Below are 19,497 nucleotides of genomic sequence, written 5' to 3' on the forward strand. Positions count from 1 at the left end.
GGGAGCTGGGGGGGGGATAGCAGGGGGAGAAATGCCAGATGTAGGTGATGGGGAGGAAGGCAGCAAATCACACTGCCACGTGTGTTCCTATGCAACAATTTTGCGTGTTCTTCACATGTACCCCAAAACCTAAAATACAATAAAATAAATAAATGGGAAAAAAAAAATCACAAAAACTCTATTGGACAACACTTAATGGAGGAATGCCCCCAGACTGCCCACAGTAAACCCAGGTCTAATTGACAGTTCTTTCTTTAAAAAGCCCTTAATTTTTAATTCCATAGATTTCAGGGGTACAACTGTAGTTTTGTTACATGGTTATATTGGGTCGTGGTGACATCCGGGCTTTCAGTGTAGCCATAAGTCAAATAGTGCACATTGTCCCAATTAAGCAATTTCTCTTCCATTACCCTTACCCATCCTCCCAGACATCCAAGTCTCCAATATCTGTTATTTCACTCTGTATGTCCATGTGTACACATTATTTAGAGTCCACTTATTTGGTATTTGACTTTTTTTTCTGAGTTATTTCACTTAAGAAAATGGCCTCTAGTTCTATCCATGCTCCAACAAATGTGACATGATTTCATTCCTTTTTTGACTGAGTACTATTCCATCATATATATATATGTGTGTGTGTGTGTGTGTGTGTGTGTGTGTGTGTGTGCGTGATATACAGAACACTTTCTTTATCTGATCATCTGTTGGTGGACACTTAGGTTGATTTCATAGCCTCGTTGGCTGTTGTGAATAGTGCTGTGATCAACATACAAGTGAACATATTTTTTTGATATAATGATTTCTTTGGAGTCATGTTTTGTTTTTTAGTCTCCAACAATTTTTATGGAGTTTGCACCTGTGAACTAAGCAGTTACAGAATCTGAGTTTTGAGATCCACAGAATCTTAAAGTCATCAAGTGGAAGGAAGCTCATGTTCTTTCTTGCAAACCTAAAAATAATATTCCCTGAACTTTATTCCAAACTTACACTAGTAATTGTGTATGGATAAGGTACAAAGCAAATCCTGATTCCTTCACTCCTGATATAGTTAGGCTCTGTGTCCCCACCCAAATCTCATCTTGAATTGCAATCCCTATGTGGCAAGGGAGGGACCTGGTGGGAGGTGACTGGGTCATGGGGACAGTTTTCTCCATGCTGTTCTCATGGTAGTGAGTGAGTTCACATGAGATATGATGGTTTAAAAGTGGCACTTTCCCCTTTGCTCTCCCTCTCTCTCCTGCTGCCATGTAAGATCTGCCTTGCTTCCTTCACCTTCTGCCATGATTTTAAGTCTCCTGAGGCCTCCACAGCCATGCAAAACTGTGAGTCTATTCAACATCTCTTCTTTACAAATTACCCAGTATCAGGTAGTATCTATATAGCAGTGTGAATATAATACAACCCCTCATCAAGAAAAGGACCTGAGACCAGCTTTACCCTATTCTAGTCACAAGTCCCTGATGAAGTATGGCCAATTTCAGACAAATAGGAGTCATCTGGAATTTTAAAACCTGTAAAGAAGAAGAAAAATTTAACCACCCTTGTTCACCTCATGGAGAAAGACTTGTGTCTCCTGTTACATTGTAATATCCACTGCAGGGTCCACAGAGTAGGCTTGATAGCAATACTCCTTTGATCTTCCAGTGTCCCTTGATCTTAAGCAATCTCTAAGGAACTATGCAAGGTCTGTCCCCTGTAGTCACCATTCCCACTTTGCAGCAGACTCAACAATGACATTTGTTTCCCTTTTTGTTTCTAATAGCTTGCTCTAATTCCTACTTCAGTCCATTCTGCTTGTACATTTAAGGTGTTGGGACTCAGAACATGATACCCCAAATGTGGCACCTAGGCATGCTGAGTGCTTGGAACTGAAGAACATTGGGAGAGTCTCAGAAGTAAAGTCTCTCTGACCCTCTCCAGCCCTTTTGTCTCCCACTCCTTTCTTTCCTTTTTCCAAAAGCGAGTCACAGGAACTGGATCCCCTCTCCCCACTACAAGACATTTAACTTAGAAAGGTTCTCTCTTGAAGACCATCATTCCAAAAGCGTCCTGTACAATATCCAGGGAAAGGAATACTACATAGAGAGGCCAGGAAGAATCTGAAAGGCCGTGCTTTGCCCTCTCAGTCCATTACTATTAGATCATACCCTTGTCTGGTCACATTTCTATACTCCTGTATATTCTTTATAGAACCTAAGCATAAAAATAGACAATTTGTCCTTGATTGTTGGGTTTTTACTTCTGAAGATGTAAAATTTAATTAAATTAACTTGTTTTATTTTTCTCTTTTTAACCTGTCTTATGCTATAGGAGTGTCCACTGCAACTCTTCCAAATGGTGAAAAGAGGTATTACACCTATCTTTCCCTACAAAGACTGCTTTTATTTACAGCAGTTTTAGGTTCACAGCAAAACTGAGAGAAAGGTACAGAGAAATCCCATATACTCCTACCCTGCATGTGCATAGCTGCCCCCATTATCAACACCCTCAACAAAATAGTACATTTGTTACAGCTGATGAACCTACATTGACACATGATTATCATCCGAAGTCTGTAGTTTGCATTAGGATTCAGTCGGTGTTGTACATTCTATGGGTTTGGACAAATGTATAATGACATATATACACCATTATAGTACCATACAGAGTAGTTTATTGCTCTAGAATTTATCTGTGCTCCACCTTTTATGCTTCTAAATTCACTCTTTCATGGCAGTTTAGTCTTTTATGCTTGTAAATCCACCTACATCTCACGTCTAAACTCCAATGCTCTAATCATGAAATAAAATCCTTTTCCATATGGACTATATATCAAAACAAGTATAAGCATTCAATGCAGTTCCTAGATTCTGCTATATCTTTATGCCATATTGGAGGCAGCACATACTGCCTCTAGAATTAGGACTGGAACAGCCCCTCTAATCCTGTATTTGGACTGAGTTCTACAGAGCTAAACTCTGCTGCAAGTTCAGTTACCATTTACTGCTCAATTTGTCCTTGGCTTTCCAAGATCCATAAAATCACTTCATGCCCCATTGTGGCCCAATAGAGCAAAATGGCCTGCAATGCTTCATGTCCAGCTCAGCCCAAATTAGAATATTGCCTTCCCCTTACACAAAGTCAGTAGCTCTCTCAAAGATCTTTTCTGGACTGTGTGAAAACGTCCTTAACTATATACAACCCTTGTAGGTTTCCTGTTCATCTGATCTCTTATAAAATCTGCATTTAGTTTTACACATTTGTTATTTATGCTAACACTTCCCTCAATTTATTTGGAAAGCAGAGGATTATTTGTTCATTCATTCATTCATTTATTCAGTCATCCAAATTTAATAAAGTATAAAAGTAATTGTCTTACATGATAAGGATATACCAGGTAAATAAATTTCTATTCCAAATCCTGAAAAACCCATAATTTATATCAGAGGGCAAAGTAGGAACAAAGTCCACCTGTTGGTTGGATAACTAGTTGATAACTAGGGGAAGGAGAAAGCTCTTTAACTGTTTAGAATTATGCTGTAAATAAAAGACCCTGGATGGTAAAGAGACAGTGCTTGAAATATTTTCAAAAATGGACTAATTAAACCTTAGGGTTATGCCCGACATAAAGATCAGCCAAGTTTGAGAAGCAAGACTTAGAATGAGAGAGAAGCGGAGAATGACTCTATAAAAAAGAATGACTTTGCTGCATAAAAATGAAGTTCACAGAAGAGAAGCAAAAGGTAATATGAATATTGAAAATAATTTTGTGAAAAGGAGAACTTTTGTTGATGCATACATATAGAAAAATCATGAAAATATTCAATTCCATTCACTTTCAGAGGAGCAGTTAGGTGACGTAAGATTAAACAATGATTATCAGTTAATTTCATGGATTAGGGCTGACTGGGAGTTGTAAAGACTTTATCTATGTAGAGAGAGTGTACACTAAAGAGAAATTGATGCAACCAGTATTAATGAGTTGAAATTCTTTTAAAGCAAAGCAAATGTATATGCAAAGGATTTCCTAAGGACATTTTGGTACGCTCTCCTATTTTTCTAGTTCCCTTATTTTAAAGCACATCAGGGAGTAGTCCATCTACAAATGGGGATTCCTTGGAATTTTTACCTTTTTGTAGATCAGTCCATTTACAGCTGTTTTAACTTTTGCTGAGGTGAGCATGTTAAAACGTTGATACTGCTGAAGAATCAGGGTTTGCGAAAAGACTACAACAAAAAGTGCCATTGCATAACCATAGCCATTCCAGCCAAAATCTGAGCTGTGTTCGCAGAAAATGATCATTTGCCTGAATGTCGTAAAAATTGAGAAAGGGGTAGAAACATTAAACATCTGAAGTAGTTAAATGCTTATGAGAGTTTATTATTGTCAAAATGTTAGACACACACACACACACACACACACACACGCACACGGCCCTACATGTTCTTTTTCTCTACTGGGTTAATTTGGTATTTGTCCCTTTCTTAAAAACGTAAAATCAGCAACCCCTTCCACCGGCTTGTGAGTAAGAAGTTATTTTCTGGTTTCACACAGCAAGCTCATCAAATAATTAACTTTTCTGGTCTAACTTCATCAGAAAGGTTGAGACATAGATACATTTAAAACTTCATTTTTTTCCTCAAAATTATGTGTTTTATCAAATATAGAGAAACATAGCAACCAGGATCTTTTAGTATGACACACAGGTGTTGTTTTCTTAAAAGGCTTGATTTATATCTCACGTTTTTTGTCACTTATATCTATAACCAATTTATTTTTTCTCTACTTTTCCTTATTTCCTCCTAAGTTTGTGACAGCATGATCATGATGATTAGGGTTAATGCTGGTGTGCAGAAAAACAGTGGGGATGGTTTAGTTAGAATATCTTGGTAGTCCCTCAACTATAAACAGTGACTAAAATTTAGAGTGCCTGATGTTCATTGGTAATAATATTTTAAACATGATTTCACCCTTTTAAAACTGCTTCAATGTGATTGAAAATAATATTAAATTTAAAAGACTACGTAAGCCATGCAATATGGTGAAAACAATTTGGGCATATACTCTGACATACTACAAGTTAACATGTCATTTATTTTGCAGGACTACAGTGTGGGTTTTATTTAGTAGTCCCTTCTATTTCATATGTAAAAGGTGTAGTATTAGAGGTTTGATAAATGGACCTTTTCACTGTAAACTCTAGAGATGTAAAAGTGTTCTATATCATTGTAAAGAGATATTTTGAGTGAATCCATAGGTTAGTAGAACTAGAATGAAACCATATGCAGTTAGGTTTGACTATATCTACACTTTCCTCAAAAAATATTATATTTAAAAACTAATTCTTTATAAAAGTTTATTTATTTATTTTTTTCTTGAGACAGGGTTTTACTCCTATTGCCCAGGCTGAAGTGTGGTGGGAGGCTCTCAGCTCACTACAACCTCTGTCTCCCAGGCTCAAGAAATCTTCCTGTGTCAGCCTCCCAAGTAACTGGGACTATAGGTATGCACCACCACACCCAGTTAATTTTTGTATTTTTAGTAGTGACGAGGTTTCGTCATGTTGCCTAGGCTGGTCTCGAACTCCTGACCTCAAGTGATTACAGGCGTGAGCCACCACACCCAGCCAAAATTTTAAATTTTTAAGTGATAAATAAAGCATAGATTTCTAGGCTTTGATCTATTTATTGACAATTTGGACAGCTACTGTGTGAAAACTTCATAGTAACTTGTCCAAATTGCTTTATCAACCAAGTACTTAAAAATATTAACTTTATTAAAATTACAGTTTAGAATAAAAATATATGTGTCTCTAATAGTAAAACCTCTAGGTATCGAAAATTATTTGGGGCATTGTATATTCTCAACAATACTATTAAATTATCCCACACCCCACATATACATAATAACAGCAGAAAGTTCTGTATTTCTTAATTGATGTCACCTATTGGGACACTTGCTTTTTACAAAAGCAACTTGCTAAATGCCTTCTTGTTCTATGAATTACATTTCCTGAAAGAGTAGCACTATTCTTATTGGGCATATATCTACCAATTCTACTTTTTCCTTTTTCATAAAAACAAAATAACTAAATGACTAACATCAGGCACTGAAGTGGCTCAAATTAATTGAGAAATATTAAAAATAATCTATGCTTAAGGCATGATAAAGACCATAAAACAATATTTATGATATTAGATATGAATACGTGTTTTTTGTTTGGTATTAAAATAAAATCCATAAAGGGAGGAAGAGAGCCAACACAACAATCAACAAGAAATGTATCTAGTAAACAATAAAAGTATAATTTTACTAGTAAATTATTGAAAATATTCCTTTTATATGCTTTATTTTACACATATGAGTATAAAAAAATATGACAATGTGCTCTCATCCTTAAAGACAGTCCTTTTCAGCAACTTTTCCATATAAAAAGAATAAACATATTTTGAGACTACATATGTATGTATATATATATGCAGTCTCAAAAGTAGCTCATAACATTAGTTCTTCCATGGCCAAATTATGATCACACAAGCTTTGCAATTCTTTCTGATCACTCAGTTGTTACTCATTGTGAAAATGTTAAGGATTTTCAGCTACTGCAGAATAAATGTCTTGGAAGATCTTGGAAAATTGTAACTTTGGGTAAGTCCCGTTTATTCAAATTTTTTTTTTCAGGGAATTTGAGTTCTATGTGCCAGACTTCGTGCTAAGAGCTAAGGACACAATGACTGAATAATACAGGATCCTTTTTGTCTTTCATCACCTAGGCAGGGAGAAGGGTGTGTCACCTGACTCACTGCAATGCAATATTAAAATTCTTGTTTTGCTGATCTGGTCAAACCAGTGTGATGCAAATGTGTCTCACAAAATAAAGGAGACTGTTCTCTATCCCACAGACATTCTTTGGTAATTCAGATACAACATTTTAGGAAACACAGACACACTGAACTGCTATGACCTATTGCTGTTTTAGGAGAGACCAGGGCCATGGTGAGATTCTCTCACAAGTTTCTTGAGCAGCAGTCACTGGCAAAGGGGAGTCAGAATATCCTGAAAATCCCTTGCTACTCCTCTCATTGGGAAATTGAAACTCTTTTCTTTAATTCCCTTCCTTTTGAATTTGGGCTAACTTGGGGGATCTTTTGGCCAAAACAATGTGGCAAAACTTCTGAGATTTCCCAGTCTACATCATAGAAAGACTTGTCTGAGCCTCTTGCAATACCCATTCTGAGGAAATCCAGCTGCCATGTAAGAAATTTAGCTACTCTAAGACCTCTGTTCTCAAGCTAACCAGGCAGAGAGGCTGTAGAAACAGAGAGGAGAGAGATGGGAGGGAAGAGGGAGAGAGAGACAGAGACAGAGACACAGAGACAGGGAGAAGCAGAAAGAGAGGACAGAAGAGAGAGAGAGAGATGTGATCGTTTCCAGCCATCGTAGCCCAGGCCTTAGATGGGTGAGGCGAGGAGCCATTTTGAGCATCCCAGGACCAGCACACAGGGAGAAGATGCAGGGTAACTCAGCCTACAGTTAGAACCAAAGCACCAGCCATATGTCTCCATTTGGGCTGCAGAAGCTCTCTCCAGATGTTCTGGGCACTCAGCCAGGGTCGCAATCATGTTGGGCAGAGGAAAGCAATCACTGCCTAAAGCTTTGACACCAAATTCATGAACATAGTAAAATTGTTGATTAAGAACACCAAATTGTTATGTGATTCATTTTGCAGCATTGGATAACCAGAATAGGGCAGAAGAGGAAGATCCTGGTCAATGCTTCTGATAGATTTCTCTGGTCACACATAAGATAGTGATATGGTGACTCCTGGGATATGCTGACGTGAGGGGCAGAGGCAAGGGGAGGAAGAGATCTGTAATCTAGTGGGGAGGGGGCAGTTAATCCAGGAAACATTTGGCTTATGCTTCTACAGACAAGGGAGCCAACAAAGAATTTGGGGTGCAAACTGTCAGGGACAGTTTTCTGACAGCAAGACACATCTTGCCTTGGTTCCCTGGTACCATTCTCTCTTGTTTTTATGTGTATGTGTTTGCACTAGCCACTGCATCTCAATATGCTTTGATAAATTTCCTCATCTTCACCAATTCTACACATTAGAATAACTGATAGGTTATTTTTTTTTTCAGACACCTTTACTTTTCTTCACATATGTTAAGGTGATTTCATCCAGAACAGTGGCTTGACATACCCAGTCCAATTTAAAACAATTCCAGTTTGTCACCCCAGCCTATATCTTTCCTAACACCAAGTGTATATAGGCAATTGCTTACTCAACCTTTTAATCTAGATGGCCCCATGTCAGGGATCTCCACAAGAACGACTCAGCTCAATTATTTACTTTAATAATTCACAGGACTCCACATATAGTCATCCTCATGGGTGTATTTATTACGGTGAAAGGATACAAAACAAAATCAGCAAAAAAGAAAAGATACATGGAGTGAAGCCTGGGAGAAAACAGGAAAGTCTTTTCCCTAGAGACTCACACAGAGCATGCTTAATTCTCTCAGCAACTAGTTGTGGCAAAACATGTGAAATGTTGTCTACAAGGCAAGCTTGTTAGAAATTCAGCATCCAGGGTTTTTACTGGAGGCTGGTCAAGTAGACACGCTTTTCTTAACACACACCAAAATTCCAGACTCCCAGAAGGAAAAAAGATATTCATCGTGAACCATATCGGTTGAATAAACAACTTGGACATATGGAGTCATTCTTATCTGTTAGGGCAGTGGATACTCTCCTGAAATGTAAGTTCCAGTTGCCAGCCAAAGACCAATCCTGTAACTAGGCTTTCCAAAGTCCATAGGCAGGTCTGCTATGTGAATTGTTTATTTCACAACAGCCAACAGATCTTTCAAGGTTAACATGTCCAGAAGCAAACCCCATTCCCTTCTCTAGTCTTTCTTGCATTTTCTGTATCTCAGGATGTAATGACTGGTTTACCTTACGATTTAAACAAAAATTTTTAGGGCATCCTTAACGTCTCCCTTCCCCTCTCAACCTACATTCAGTCCAGCAGTATATTCTGTTAACTCTACCTTTAAAACACAGCCAGAGTCTGACCACTTCTTAGCACCTTTGTTGCTGCTACCTAGTTGAAGCCATGTTGACTTTTGCTTGGATTATCACAAGCAAACTTCTAACTGGTGTTTCTTCTTCCACTCTGGCACTTCCTGATTTTATTCTCCACACAGCAGCCAGAGTCATTCCTATAAAACTTAAGACTAATCAGATGATTTTTTTTTTTTTTTTTTGCTCAAAATTTTCCAAATATTTCTCTGCTAATGTGGAATAAAAGCCAATATTCCCACCATATTCCATAAGGCCTTACAAAATCTTGTCATCTCGGCACCTTTCTGACCTCAGTCTTATCTTTCCACCTCTCCGCTCCAACCTCATTTTGCCTCCTTGCATGCCCTCAGAGATACCAAGCATGAGCTTCTTCACGGCTTTTGCCCTTCCTGCTACGTTTAATTGCAATCGATATTTTATTTACCTTCCTTCCTAACTTTCTTCAAAACTTTGACCAAATGTCACCTTATCACCAATGTCTTTCATAATTACTTTACATAAAACAGGAACTTCTGATTCCTCATATACACACATATATATATATATAATAAATTCCCATAATAAATCTCCTCTTATTTTGCTATATATGTAATATGTATAATTTATTATATATATTATATATATTTATTATATAAATATTATATAAATATTTGTTATATATTTATAATGTATAATTTATTGTATATACATATATATAAAATAAATTTTCAGAATAAATTCCTTTTTATTTGGCTCTCTTTCTATATATATGTGTGTGTGTGTGTACATGTATGTATGTGTGTATATACATATATGTATGCATGCGTCTATATATATCTTATTGGTTGTTTGTATATATATATGTATGTGTGTATATATATATATATATATATCCTATTGGTTGTTTCTCTGGAGAACCCTTGCTTCATAAAATTAATATAAGATTTTAGAACAGTGCTTATTATATAGTTGGCTTTATTAAATACTGACTATGTCACCCTAATTCCCATTTATACTGCAGATAACCCTAATGGCATGTCCACCTCCTAATAATATTTGCAATAAGGATCTTCTCTACTTCTTTGTATTAGAACTTTTATATTAGAATACTTACTCATCATTTACCTGTGGGGAGGGAAAAAAAGCTCACCAGAATTTAACTTACTTCATTATGAGTGGGCTAGTGAAGGATAAAATATCAGCAAACACTTTAAGTAAGGCAACTTGAATCAGGACAGACTTAAAGGTATTCCACAAGGCATAGAGTAGGGATGGCTTCGTGGTATCTGCCTCTTTATGAAAAGATGCCTAAATAATCGAAGAAAATAGAAACAATGAGAAAATTGGACACAACTAATATTTATAAAATAAAATATATATAAACTAATCATACAATTAACAGTGTGCTCTAAAGACAATACGGTAATAAGAAAGGAATAAATCAGTTAAACTTGAAATTATGGCCCATATCATTGGGAGGGTAGGTGGCATTATTTATACCACATGGCATAAAAGGGCAAGTACAATAGCTGCATTTTATTATTGTTGTGAGTTTTGAAACTAATTAATTAATATAAATACAGTTTTTATCTCCAAATTCTATTTCCTTTGGGGAAGTCGGAAAATAATATATATGTATATGCATATATGATGCTGGATGTGGAGTATCTGCTCCTGCTCCCATAAACTTTAATTTTGACCACCATATAATTTGCTTTGAACAATAGATGTGATGCTCTGAGATACAGAAGCTATCTTTGTCACCACTGGTAAGAAGCCAAATGATACATACATGCATATCAACACATTATAAATGAACATTAAAGAGAAGGAATGTTGAGTAGTTGGAAGACAGAAATGGGCTGCAATAGCAACAAACTATGCTTATAAAAGTAGATTGTCATTTCACACATTTTAAGAATTTCTATATTAATAATAGCATCTCATACTTGAAAAAATCTTTAGTTTTCCAGTATTAATTATGTCAGAATTTAATAGAACTTTGTAATTAATTACCTTAACTTTTTGCCTCTCTTGAGTCCTTAAAACTTCCTTTCTCCATTGTTTTTCAAAGATGGGACACACAGTGTAGGAGGAGTCACTTTCATTTAGTTCAAAAAGATCTTCTCTTTCCAAAGGTCTCTTATAGCCTAAAGCAATTACTCTAAAGGTGAAAAAGTAAGGTAAACATGATAGCAAAACAAATAATAAGTTAAAAATAAATTGTCATCATGAACTTATTTCATTCCTTGATTTATAAATTATTTTACTGATCAAAATACAATGACTATGTTACGTGTTTAAAAAATCATATGGTTTTATCCTGGAGGTCAATAATGTTGTAATCATGTATAGTTTTTATAATACATGATTCATGTATCATGTATAGTTTTTACAAGTAATAGATTAGATTAGTAATAGATTTTACAAGTAATAGATTATACAAGTAATCACGTATCATTTTTATAAATGCTGTTTAGACATCCAATTATTCAATGAAACACTGATTTCATTTATTCATCTTATATTTAAGAAATGTACCACTTACCTCATTCACTACTTCACCTCACTTGCTGAAACTTAAATAGCAAACTTTCACAGTAGAATATTTCCCCAGCTACCAAGTACCCACCTGGTTGGTACTTGGTACCCACTTGGTAGCTGGGGAAATTTTCTACTGTGCTTGTGTTTGCTTTTATGCTTGTATTGGAGGGGACATGGATCCAACCTCTGCATTTGCAATTTCTTCTGTTCCACTAGGACTTTCTACACAATTTGCCACTTGACTTTGTAGATTGTACAACTCAATATGTAGTACTTGTCTCTGTCCCATAAGCTTTGGCCTTGGCCTTCTGACCAACAGAATATGGCCAATCTGAGTACAGTTTCTGAATTCACGCCTTAAGAAGCAAGACAAGTCTCCACAAGCCTCTTAATTTATCAACCCTCCTCCATTCAGTGAGTTTATCCCAAGTGACACTGTGAATAATTATGCAAGAACAATGGGTCTAAACTAGTAGGCAAACAAGATGCATAGTGTAGTTTTACCACAAAATTTACTGTGGGAGACAATGAATTGTACTTACCTACAGCTCTGCTCTACTGTGTTTCTGCTAACGGGGTTCTTATATTTATCCAGTTGAAAATCTCTTGAACTCATGGTAAAGTCTTATCTTAGTCACAGAGTTATGAATTGTGATTGGTCTAAACCAGTCCTGGTCATCTCATTACCCTCTGCTTGGGACTAATAATATAATTGAGTTATGGCTAACAATACCTAAACAAGTATCTGCCGGGAAGAACTTCTTATTCAAATGAAAGCCTGGAACTTCAAAAGGAGGAAACATTTTGCCTCCCTTCCACTTCCCTTTGTCCTTTGAAGGCATGATGCTCTGAGATAAAAAAGCCATTTTTGCCACCATGGATGAAAAGCCAAATAATAAGGATGGGAAGTGGAAAGACAGAAAAACCCTGAGCCTTTTTTTTTTTTTTTTTTTTTGACACAGACTCTCGCTCTGTCACCCAGGCTGGAGTGCAGTGAGCAACGTTGGCCCACTGCAACCTCTGCCTCCTTGGTTCAAGCAATTCTCATGCCTCAGCCTCCCAAGTTGCTGGGATTGCTGGCACACACCACCACTCCTGTATAGTTTTTGTATTTTGGGTAGAGACAGGGTTTTGCCATGTTGGTCAGGCAGTCTTGAACTCTTGGCCTCAAGTGATCCACCTGCCTTTGCCTCCCAAAGTGCTGGGATTACAGCTGTGACCCGCCATGACAGACCTAGCCTGGGCCTTTTATAACATTTCTGAGATAGTTCAACATCCTATTTTCAGTAACACCTTCTTCCCAATAACATAAAAAAATAAATACCTGATTTCTAAAATTATTATTATTTCGCTATTCTGTTACTTGAAGTCAAACGCATTCTGAAGTGATATAAGTCAGATATAGTTTGTGACTTTGGTGACATGACTTGTTCAGCAAGAAATTAAACTCATATTTAAATCCAGGCCTTCTGATCATATAGCCTAAGTTCTCTCCATTATAAGTGTATTATTGGCCCAGGGGACTGTAACAATGGCTTAAACTACTCCAAACTGGGACTGCTTTCATTGGCCTTGTTACTAAAAAATCTCAGTTGATTGACTCTGGGATAAATTTAAACCCTGTGGTAACAAGAGTCTCCACTATATTTTATTTTACTTTTAGAATAATTGATAATATCTTACCACAATTCAAATTTAACAAAAAGGTTTAAATGTAATAAGAAAGGACTTTCAGTAATTATGTTTCTGATGGCTCAAATATGCTGGACATTTTCCTGCAGTGCACTTTTAAAAACATATTAAGCAATAAACTACTTTCATGTCATATTAAGTTCTATTTCATTCCATAAAATAAATATTCATTTTCAAAATAAGACTCCATTGACTTCTAGAAAAGCATTTTTAATAACATTTACTGCCTCAGCATTTTGAGTTAGAAGTGTGCAAAACTCAGCAGTTTTGGTTCAGGGAAAAGTGACCTCTGGCTTTCATGCTGAGTCTCCAAATAATGCAGCATCTAAAAGTGACACTTAAGCTGAATTGATTGTGACTCTCATGGCTTGGTGGTTTAACTATCTTGACTTTTTTACCAGATGCATGCCTACCGCCACCATCTTTTGCTCTTTCCTGATAGACTCTGATCGCATGACTGGCCTTACCTTCCCACACAAGAGTTTGGAAAAAGAATAAGCAAGGAAGTGATGAGGAAGTGGTATTTATTGAATTCAAATGTTGAGGCAGCTCTTTGGGAAACAACGAGGACCAAGAGTTGGCTGTCTCAGTAAGTGAAATGTGTAACACATACCAGGTCCCATCAACCTGTGGGCTTTATTCCTAAAACAATAATAAAGTTTACACATGCATCTCATATTTTTAGAATGATGTTTCTTTTCTTTCTTTCCTTGTTTTTGTTTTTGTTTGAGATGGAGTCTCCCTCTGTCACTCAGGCTGGAGTTCACTGCTATCTCCGCCTCATGGGTTTCAGCAATTTTCCACCTCAACCTCCCGAGTAGCTGGGATTACAAGTGTGTGCCACCATGCCTGGCTGATTTTTTGTATTTTTAGTAGAGATGGGGTTTCACCATCTTGGCCAGGCTGGTTTTGAACTCCTGACCTCCTGATCTACTCGTCTTGGCCTCCCAAAGTGCTGGGATTACAGTTTCTTTTCAAAGGACAGTCCTGTTAATGAATTTGATTCTCAAAACTCCCCAAATCAGACAGAAAAGAATTAATTTCTCATTTTTACAGGCAGTTAAACATTAAGAACTTCAGAAACTGGTCACAGTGTTTTATACATAAAACAAACCAAGGATAACTTAGCAAAAAAACAGACAGTGAAATGTATTACTTCTGATACGGCTTAGCCTTGTTTCCACCCAAATCTCATTTTGAATTGCAATTCCTGTAATCCCCACATGTTATGGGAGGGACCTGGTGGGAGGTAACTGAATCATAGTGGTGTTTACCCTCATAATGCTGTTCTCATGATAGTGAGTGAGTTTACCCAAGATCTGATAGTTTTATAAGGGGCTTTTCCCTCTTTGCTTGGCACTTCTTCCTGCCACCATGTGGAGAAGGACATGTTTGCTTTCCCTTCTGCCATGATTGTAAGTTTCCTGAGGCTCTCTCCTATCTGTGAAACTGTGAGTCAATTAAACCTTTTTCCCTTTTAAATTACCTGGTCTCAGGTATTTCTTCATAGCAGCATGAGAACTGACTGATACAACTTCCACTGTTGAATTTTATTATCTCAGAGAGAATTTTGACTATATTTAGAATTAACAAGTGTGCATAAATATCCTAGCCAACTCATGTGAAGAGAATAGAAAAACAGTAGCATTCTCTTAGAAAAATAAGCTGAAATACAACATTTATAGATGAATAATATCTGAATGCTTAGCAAGTATAAATATATAGTAGCATTATTGATTTTATTACTATTAATCACCTTTTAAAACATTTCTGGAAAGAGGTTATTATGTTATGGGAAAAGAAAATAAATTAATCTGGCCAAAAATTATAGAATGGGAGAAAGTTGGTTAATGTATAAATTTTATTAATAGGTGAGAAAAAGGACATATTGAATAGTGTATCTGGTTAAAATAATGACACAATAGTGACCTATGAAAACTCTTACTACATTTTTCCATGTGTATCTCTAGCCATGATAATTTCCACTGGTGACAAATTATATTTGCTAATAAAGGCTTGGTAATTATTTGATCATCAGAATGATCTAGACAGCTATTGTCTTAGGAATTAAGGCTCACAAGTATATAATTTTTAATTATTGTAACATCTGAGCACTTTTAATTGAGTTATTCATATAATTATAGATGCTTGAATTTGTTCTAGGAAATAATTTGACACTATTCTCTAACTCCAAAGAATAGATTTGAATATACAATTAATCTTTGTCTTCAAAGGGACATTCTCTTAAACAATAGTTATGTTTCAAGTACAATTGTTTAATCACACATAATAAATCAGATTAGATCCATGCCAATGACAGTTCTGGATAACAATATTCTATGAAAATATTTTGTATCTAGTTGTGAGATATTCAAATTAAACAGAAAATAAATATGATATTCACAGTTAGAGCTTGATGGTTTGTTTGATTGATTTAAAATGTGGATTTCAAAATAATAGGTTGTCATATTTGAAGATTTGCTATATCTAATCTTGCTTATTAAACTTAATTTCAGCTTCTTATTTTAGGAATGCTAAAATAATGTTTGCAATATTTAATATATATGCATATAGTTTTATAGTTTGATAATCAAACTTTAAAATTACATGTATTTAAAATTGATTTTATTTGTATTATTAAAATTCTACGATACCCATGACTTTAAAATGAGACTGAAATTTTTTAAAGCTGGGATAGGTATTACTCTTCCTCTCAACTCCTCTATAAACAAAATTCAGGGTTGAAAACATTTCTATACATATACAAATTTGGAGAATTAAAATCCTTAAATGTAAATAGCTCACATTCAGATTTCTATCTAATCTTTCTTTTTTCTAGTGTACAGCTTAATGTTACATAGTTTTGCCATCCTCTTTAAGAGATTCCTAGATGTGTGTAACTTGGAAATCTTACCACAATTTAACCCCTTCTGCCCAAGAATTTGCTCACAAGTATACACACACTTCAATTGATTTTAAAAATTCCCCAATGATCTTCATGTTGCCAAATTTAATGGAGAATATGCAGCTATTATTTTGATTTACCACTTTTCAGTATTTGTCCCTATTGGCCACTTTATATTTCTCCTTTCTTGACAGTTTCTCTTTTCTTACCTTTCACTCACACTGTTTTATCAGATACTTCTCTTATAATACATTCGGAGCAACTTTACTTAGCTTCCTTTGTAGGCTCCTCCTTCTTTTGCCATTTAAATACTGAGGATTGCCAATGTTCCATTTGTTTAGCCTATTCAATGGGTTCCTTTTGTGGGCAGTCTCATTCATACTGATAGCTTAAACTACTGTCCTCTAGTCAATGACTCCCAAATCCATATCTATAGGTCAAAGGTTTATTCTAAGACCGGAAGCCACATATCTAAACTCCTGTTCATGTGATGCTTCAAATGTATCTCAAAAATTAAAAATTTCCCAATTTGAACCCACACCTAAACCTTACAGCCAGTTCTTTCCTACCTTTTATTATGTGGTTTTCACATAGTATTTGCTCAACTTGGAATACCATGTTACTCAGTCCTATACATCTTTAAATGTTAAGTGAAAGTATTGGTATGTGTGAAACAGTCCCTAATGATGCAAACTTGGTTAGATGATTCTACTGAAAATTTGTGTTTGTCAGTTATGCTTATGTTGCCTTTTCCCCTATTTTTTCATAATGGTGGTATACTTTTTAATCTTTTTAATTCTACTGTGAATTCCTAGAAGACAGAAATTAAGTCATTTATCTCTGCATTTTTGAAGATTAGCAAAGTTTGGGGCATCTAGTACCCATATCATCTTTTAAAATATTAATCTACTCTTGAGAACATGTCTGTAGATAAAATTGAGCAATTTTGTTTCTATGGACTATAGAACAAGGGGCATAAAGCTAGAAAGACAAATTTAACTTCATATTATCATGGACTTTCTGTTATGGGGGAAAAAGAAATACATTTCTAAAGAAAGCCTCTGAATTTATAAAATAAGAAAACATCAACTCTTCCCATTCAATATATTTAATTTCTGTGTTAAAATCAGAGTTCACAATGATATGTCCTGAGGAAATTCTGAGCCCTCATCATACATTATGGATGAGTTAGTCTATGAGAAAAAGCATAATAGATGTCTTATAAAATGATTAGGGCTGTGTGTGTGTGTGTTTTCAAAGTAACATATGAGTACATATGAGAGCATTCCTAACAAAAAATAGAATGACATAGCAAAAATAAAGCATAAAACATGAACTCAGCAGAAATTGGTTTAAAACACGTACTTGCTCCTACCTGGGTGTCAATGGACAGGTGCTTTCCTTTCCTGAGCCGAAATTTTTCTCATGCAAATGCCTATCTCATAGCACGTGAGGGAGAATTAAATGAAATAATAAACACAAAGTGGGTAGCATATACTTGATGATAAAAAAGAAGTTCATTTTTCTGTCCTTCCCTAATACTAATGAAATAAAAACCCTATAAAGGGACAGGCATATTGGAGGAATACTGGTACTGTTACCTGTGGAACTACTTAGTATGTTTTTACCTGTGATTCTGTGTAATAAATAATATGAGACAACTTTGTACAAACTATCCACATTGAGATTAAAGGAGTAACATTCAGGTGTCATTTCCCTTGTGATCTTTTTCAGTGAGTTATGCTACAAATATATTAATAAAATTCCTACCTGCTAAACCAGGAATATGTCACTTTACTGAAAAATGAGGCACTTTTCTCCGGACTGCATTTCTGAAAAGAAAAAATATGCAAATGGTGTATAAAGCAAATGTTTTTAATTTATATTTAAAATATTTTTTTCAGAAAAGTAAATCTGAAATGACTTATTCTACTAATGGTTATAGATTATATTGCTGTCATAATTCTTAAGAAATATACTTAAGATATTCTTGGATGGTGGTTGGACTAGAAGAATTTGAAGATTTCTCTCAACATTATGATGGTGCACATAGCAATAAATCATGGTGGAAAAAATAATATGTACATATATGTATACATATAGAGAGAGAGATTTTAGAAATGTAAATTTACAATGATATGTGTTTATACACAATATATATACATACACACATATATGTACATATACTATGTATATATATGTACACATACAGAGGGTCAGTTCTTTGAACTTATTAGCCCATATTGGCTATTTATGATTAATATAATTATATGACAGTATAAGTGAATAATGTATACATATATGTATTATATATGTATATGTATATATAAGCTAAATTTAAAGCATTTAAATTGCTAAAGATAGCTTTCTTTTCCTGAAAAAATAGAAAAATAAGAGACTATCATATGTATTTGTTGTAGTTCTGTATGTGTTTACATATTTTTGTAATTATATGCACAATTACATATTTGTCACTATTACATGTTATTTTGGGCTGGATTATAAAATTTCCATAAAATTTTCCCATTTACTATGTTGGTTTAACCAATAGAAAAGAGGTTTAAAAAAAGAAGACCTCAAAAATAATCATTTTGTGTTTTTATAGTCAGCATCAATCTCTTTGAATTTTGAAAAGTAAGACTGGTTATCAAGTTAATTTTGATTTTTATAAACTGTCTAAATTTGAGAAATTTTGCACTGATCTTCCTTAATTAAGCTCTGGTTCCATATTCAATGTTTACCAATTTAAAAAATTGTGAAGCTAGAAGGAATGAGTAAATCCAAATTTCATTCTATACAACAAAATGCCCAAAGTATAGAAGAGAAAACATAATCGACTCTAAATCTGTTTTCTGTGTTATAGAAAATTATATAAATCATGTAAGATATGTACAATTTACCAAAATGGTATCTAGCATTATAAGATTGTTGCAAGCACTAAATATAGAATACTTATCACACCATTAACGCAAAACAATGACTCAAATATATGAACAATAAAATTGTAATCACTATTGTTACCAAACATATTATTTAAAAATTAAGGCCAGGCGCAGTGGCTCATGCCTGTAATCCCAGCACTTTGGATCATGAGGCCAAGAGTTCAAGACCAGCCTGGCCAAGATGGTGAAACCCTGTCCTACTAAAAATACAAAAATTAGCCAGGCATGGTGGTGGGCACCTGTAATCCCAGGTACTGGTTAGGCTGAGGTAGAGAATTACTTGAAACCCAGGAGGTGGAGTGAGCCGAGATTGTGCCACTGTATTCCAGCCAGGGCAACAGAGCGAGACTCCATCTCAAAAAAAA

General features: G+C 35.2%; 1 protein-coding gene across 2 annotated transcripts in view; it reads right to left on the minus strand.

Moving 5' to 3' along the window:
- The window catches only part of LOC108312103 (canalicular multispecific organic anion transporter 1-like), a 91,390-nt gene that overhangs the window by 67,114 nt on the left and 4,779 nt on the right, over positions 1 to 19,497 (minus strand). Inside the window, exons 2-5 of one of the 2 annotated variants that reach the window (XM_017539853.2) lie at positions 17,961 to 18,022; positions 11,066 to 11,213; positions 10,215 to 10,357; positions 4,109 to 4,286 (exon numbers count right to left, since the gene is read on the minus strand). In XM_017539853.2, coding sequence (XP_017395342.1) covers positions 4,109 to 4,286; positions 10,215 to 10,357; positions 11,066 to 11,213; positions 17,961 to 18,022 — 531 coding nt within the window. Of the gene's footprint in view, positions 1 to 4,108; positions 4,287 to 10,214; positions 10,358 to 11,065; positions 11,214 to 17,960; positions 18,023 to 19,497 lie in introns of those variants that run through there. The other variant, XM_037742549.1, reaches the window with a different exon arrangement.

The sequence above is a fragment of the Cebus imitator genome, unplaced genomic scaffold, assembly GCF_001604975.1.
Source record: "Cebus imitator isolate Cc_AM_T3 unplaced genomic scaffold, Cebus_imitator-1.0 Scaffold7, whole genome shotgun sequence".
In the NCBI taxonomy this organism is placed as follows: domain Eukaryota; kingdom Metazoa; phylum Chordata; class Mammalia; order Primates; family Cebidae; genus Cebus; species Cebus imitator.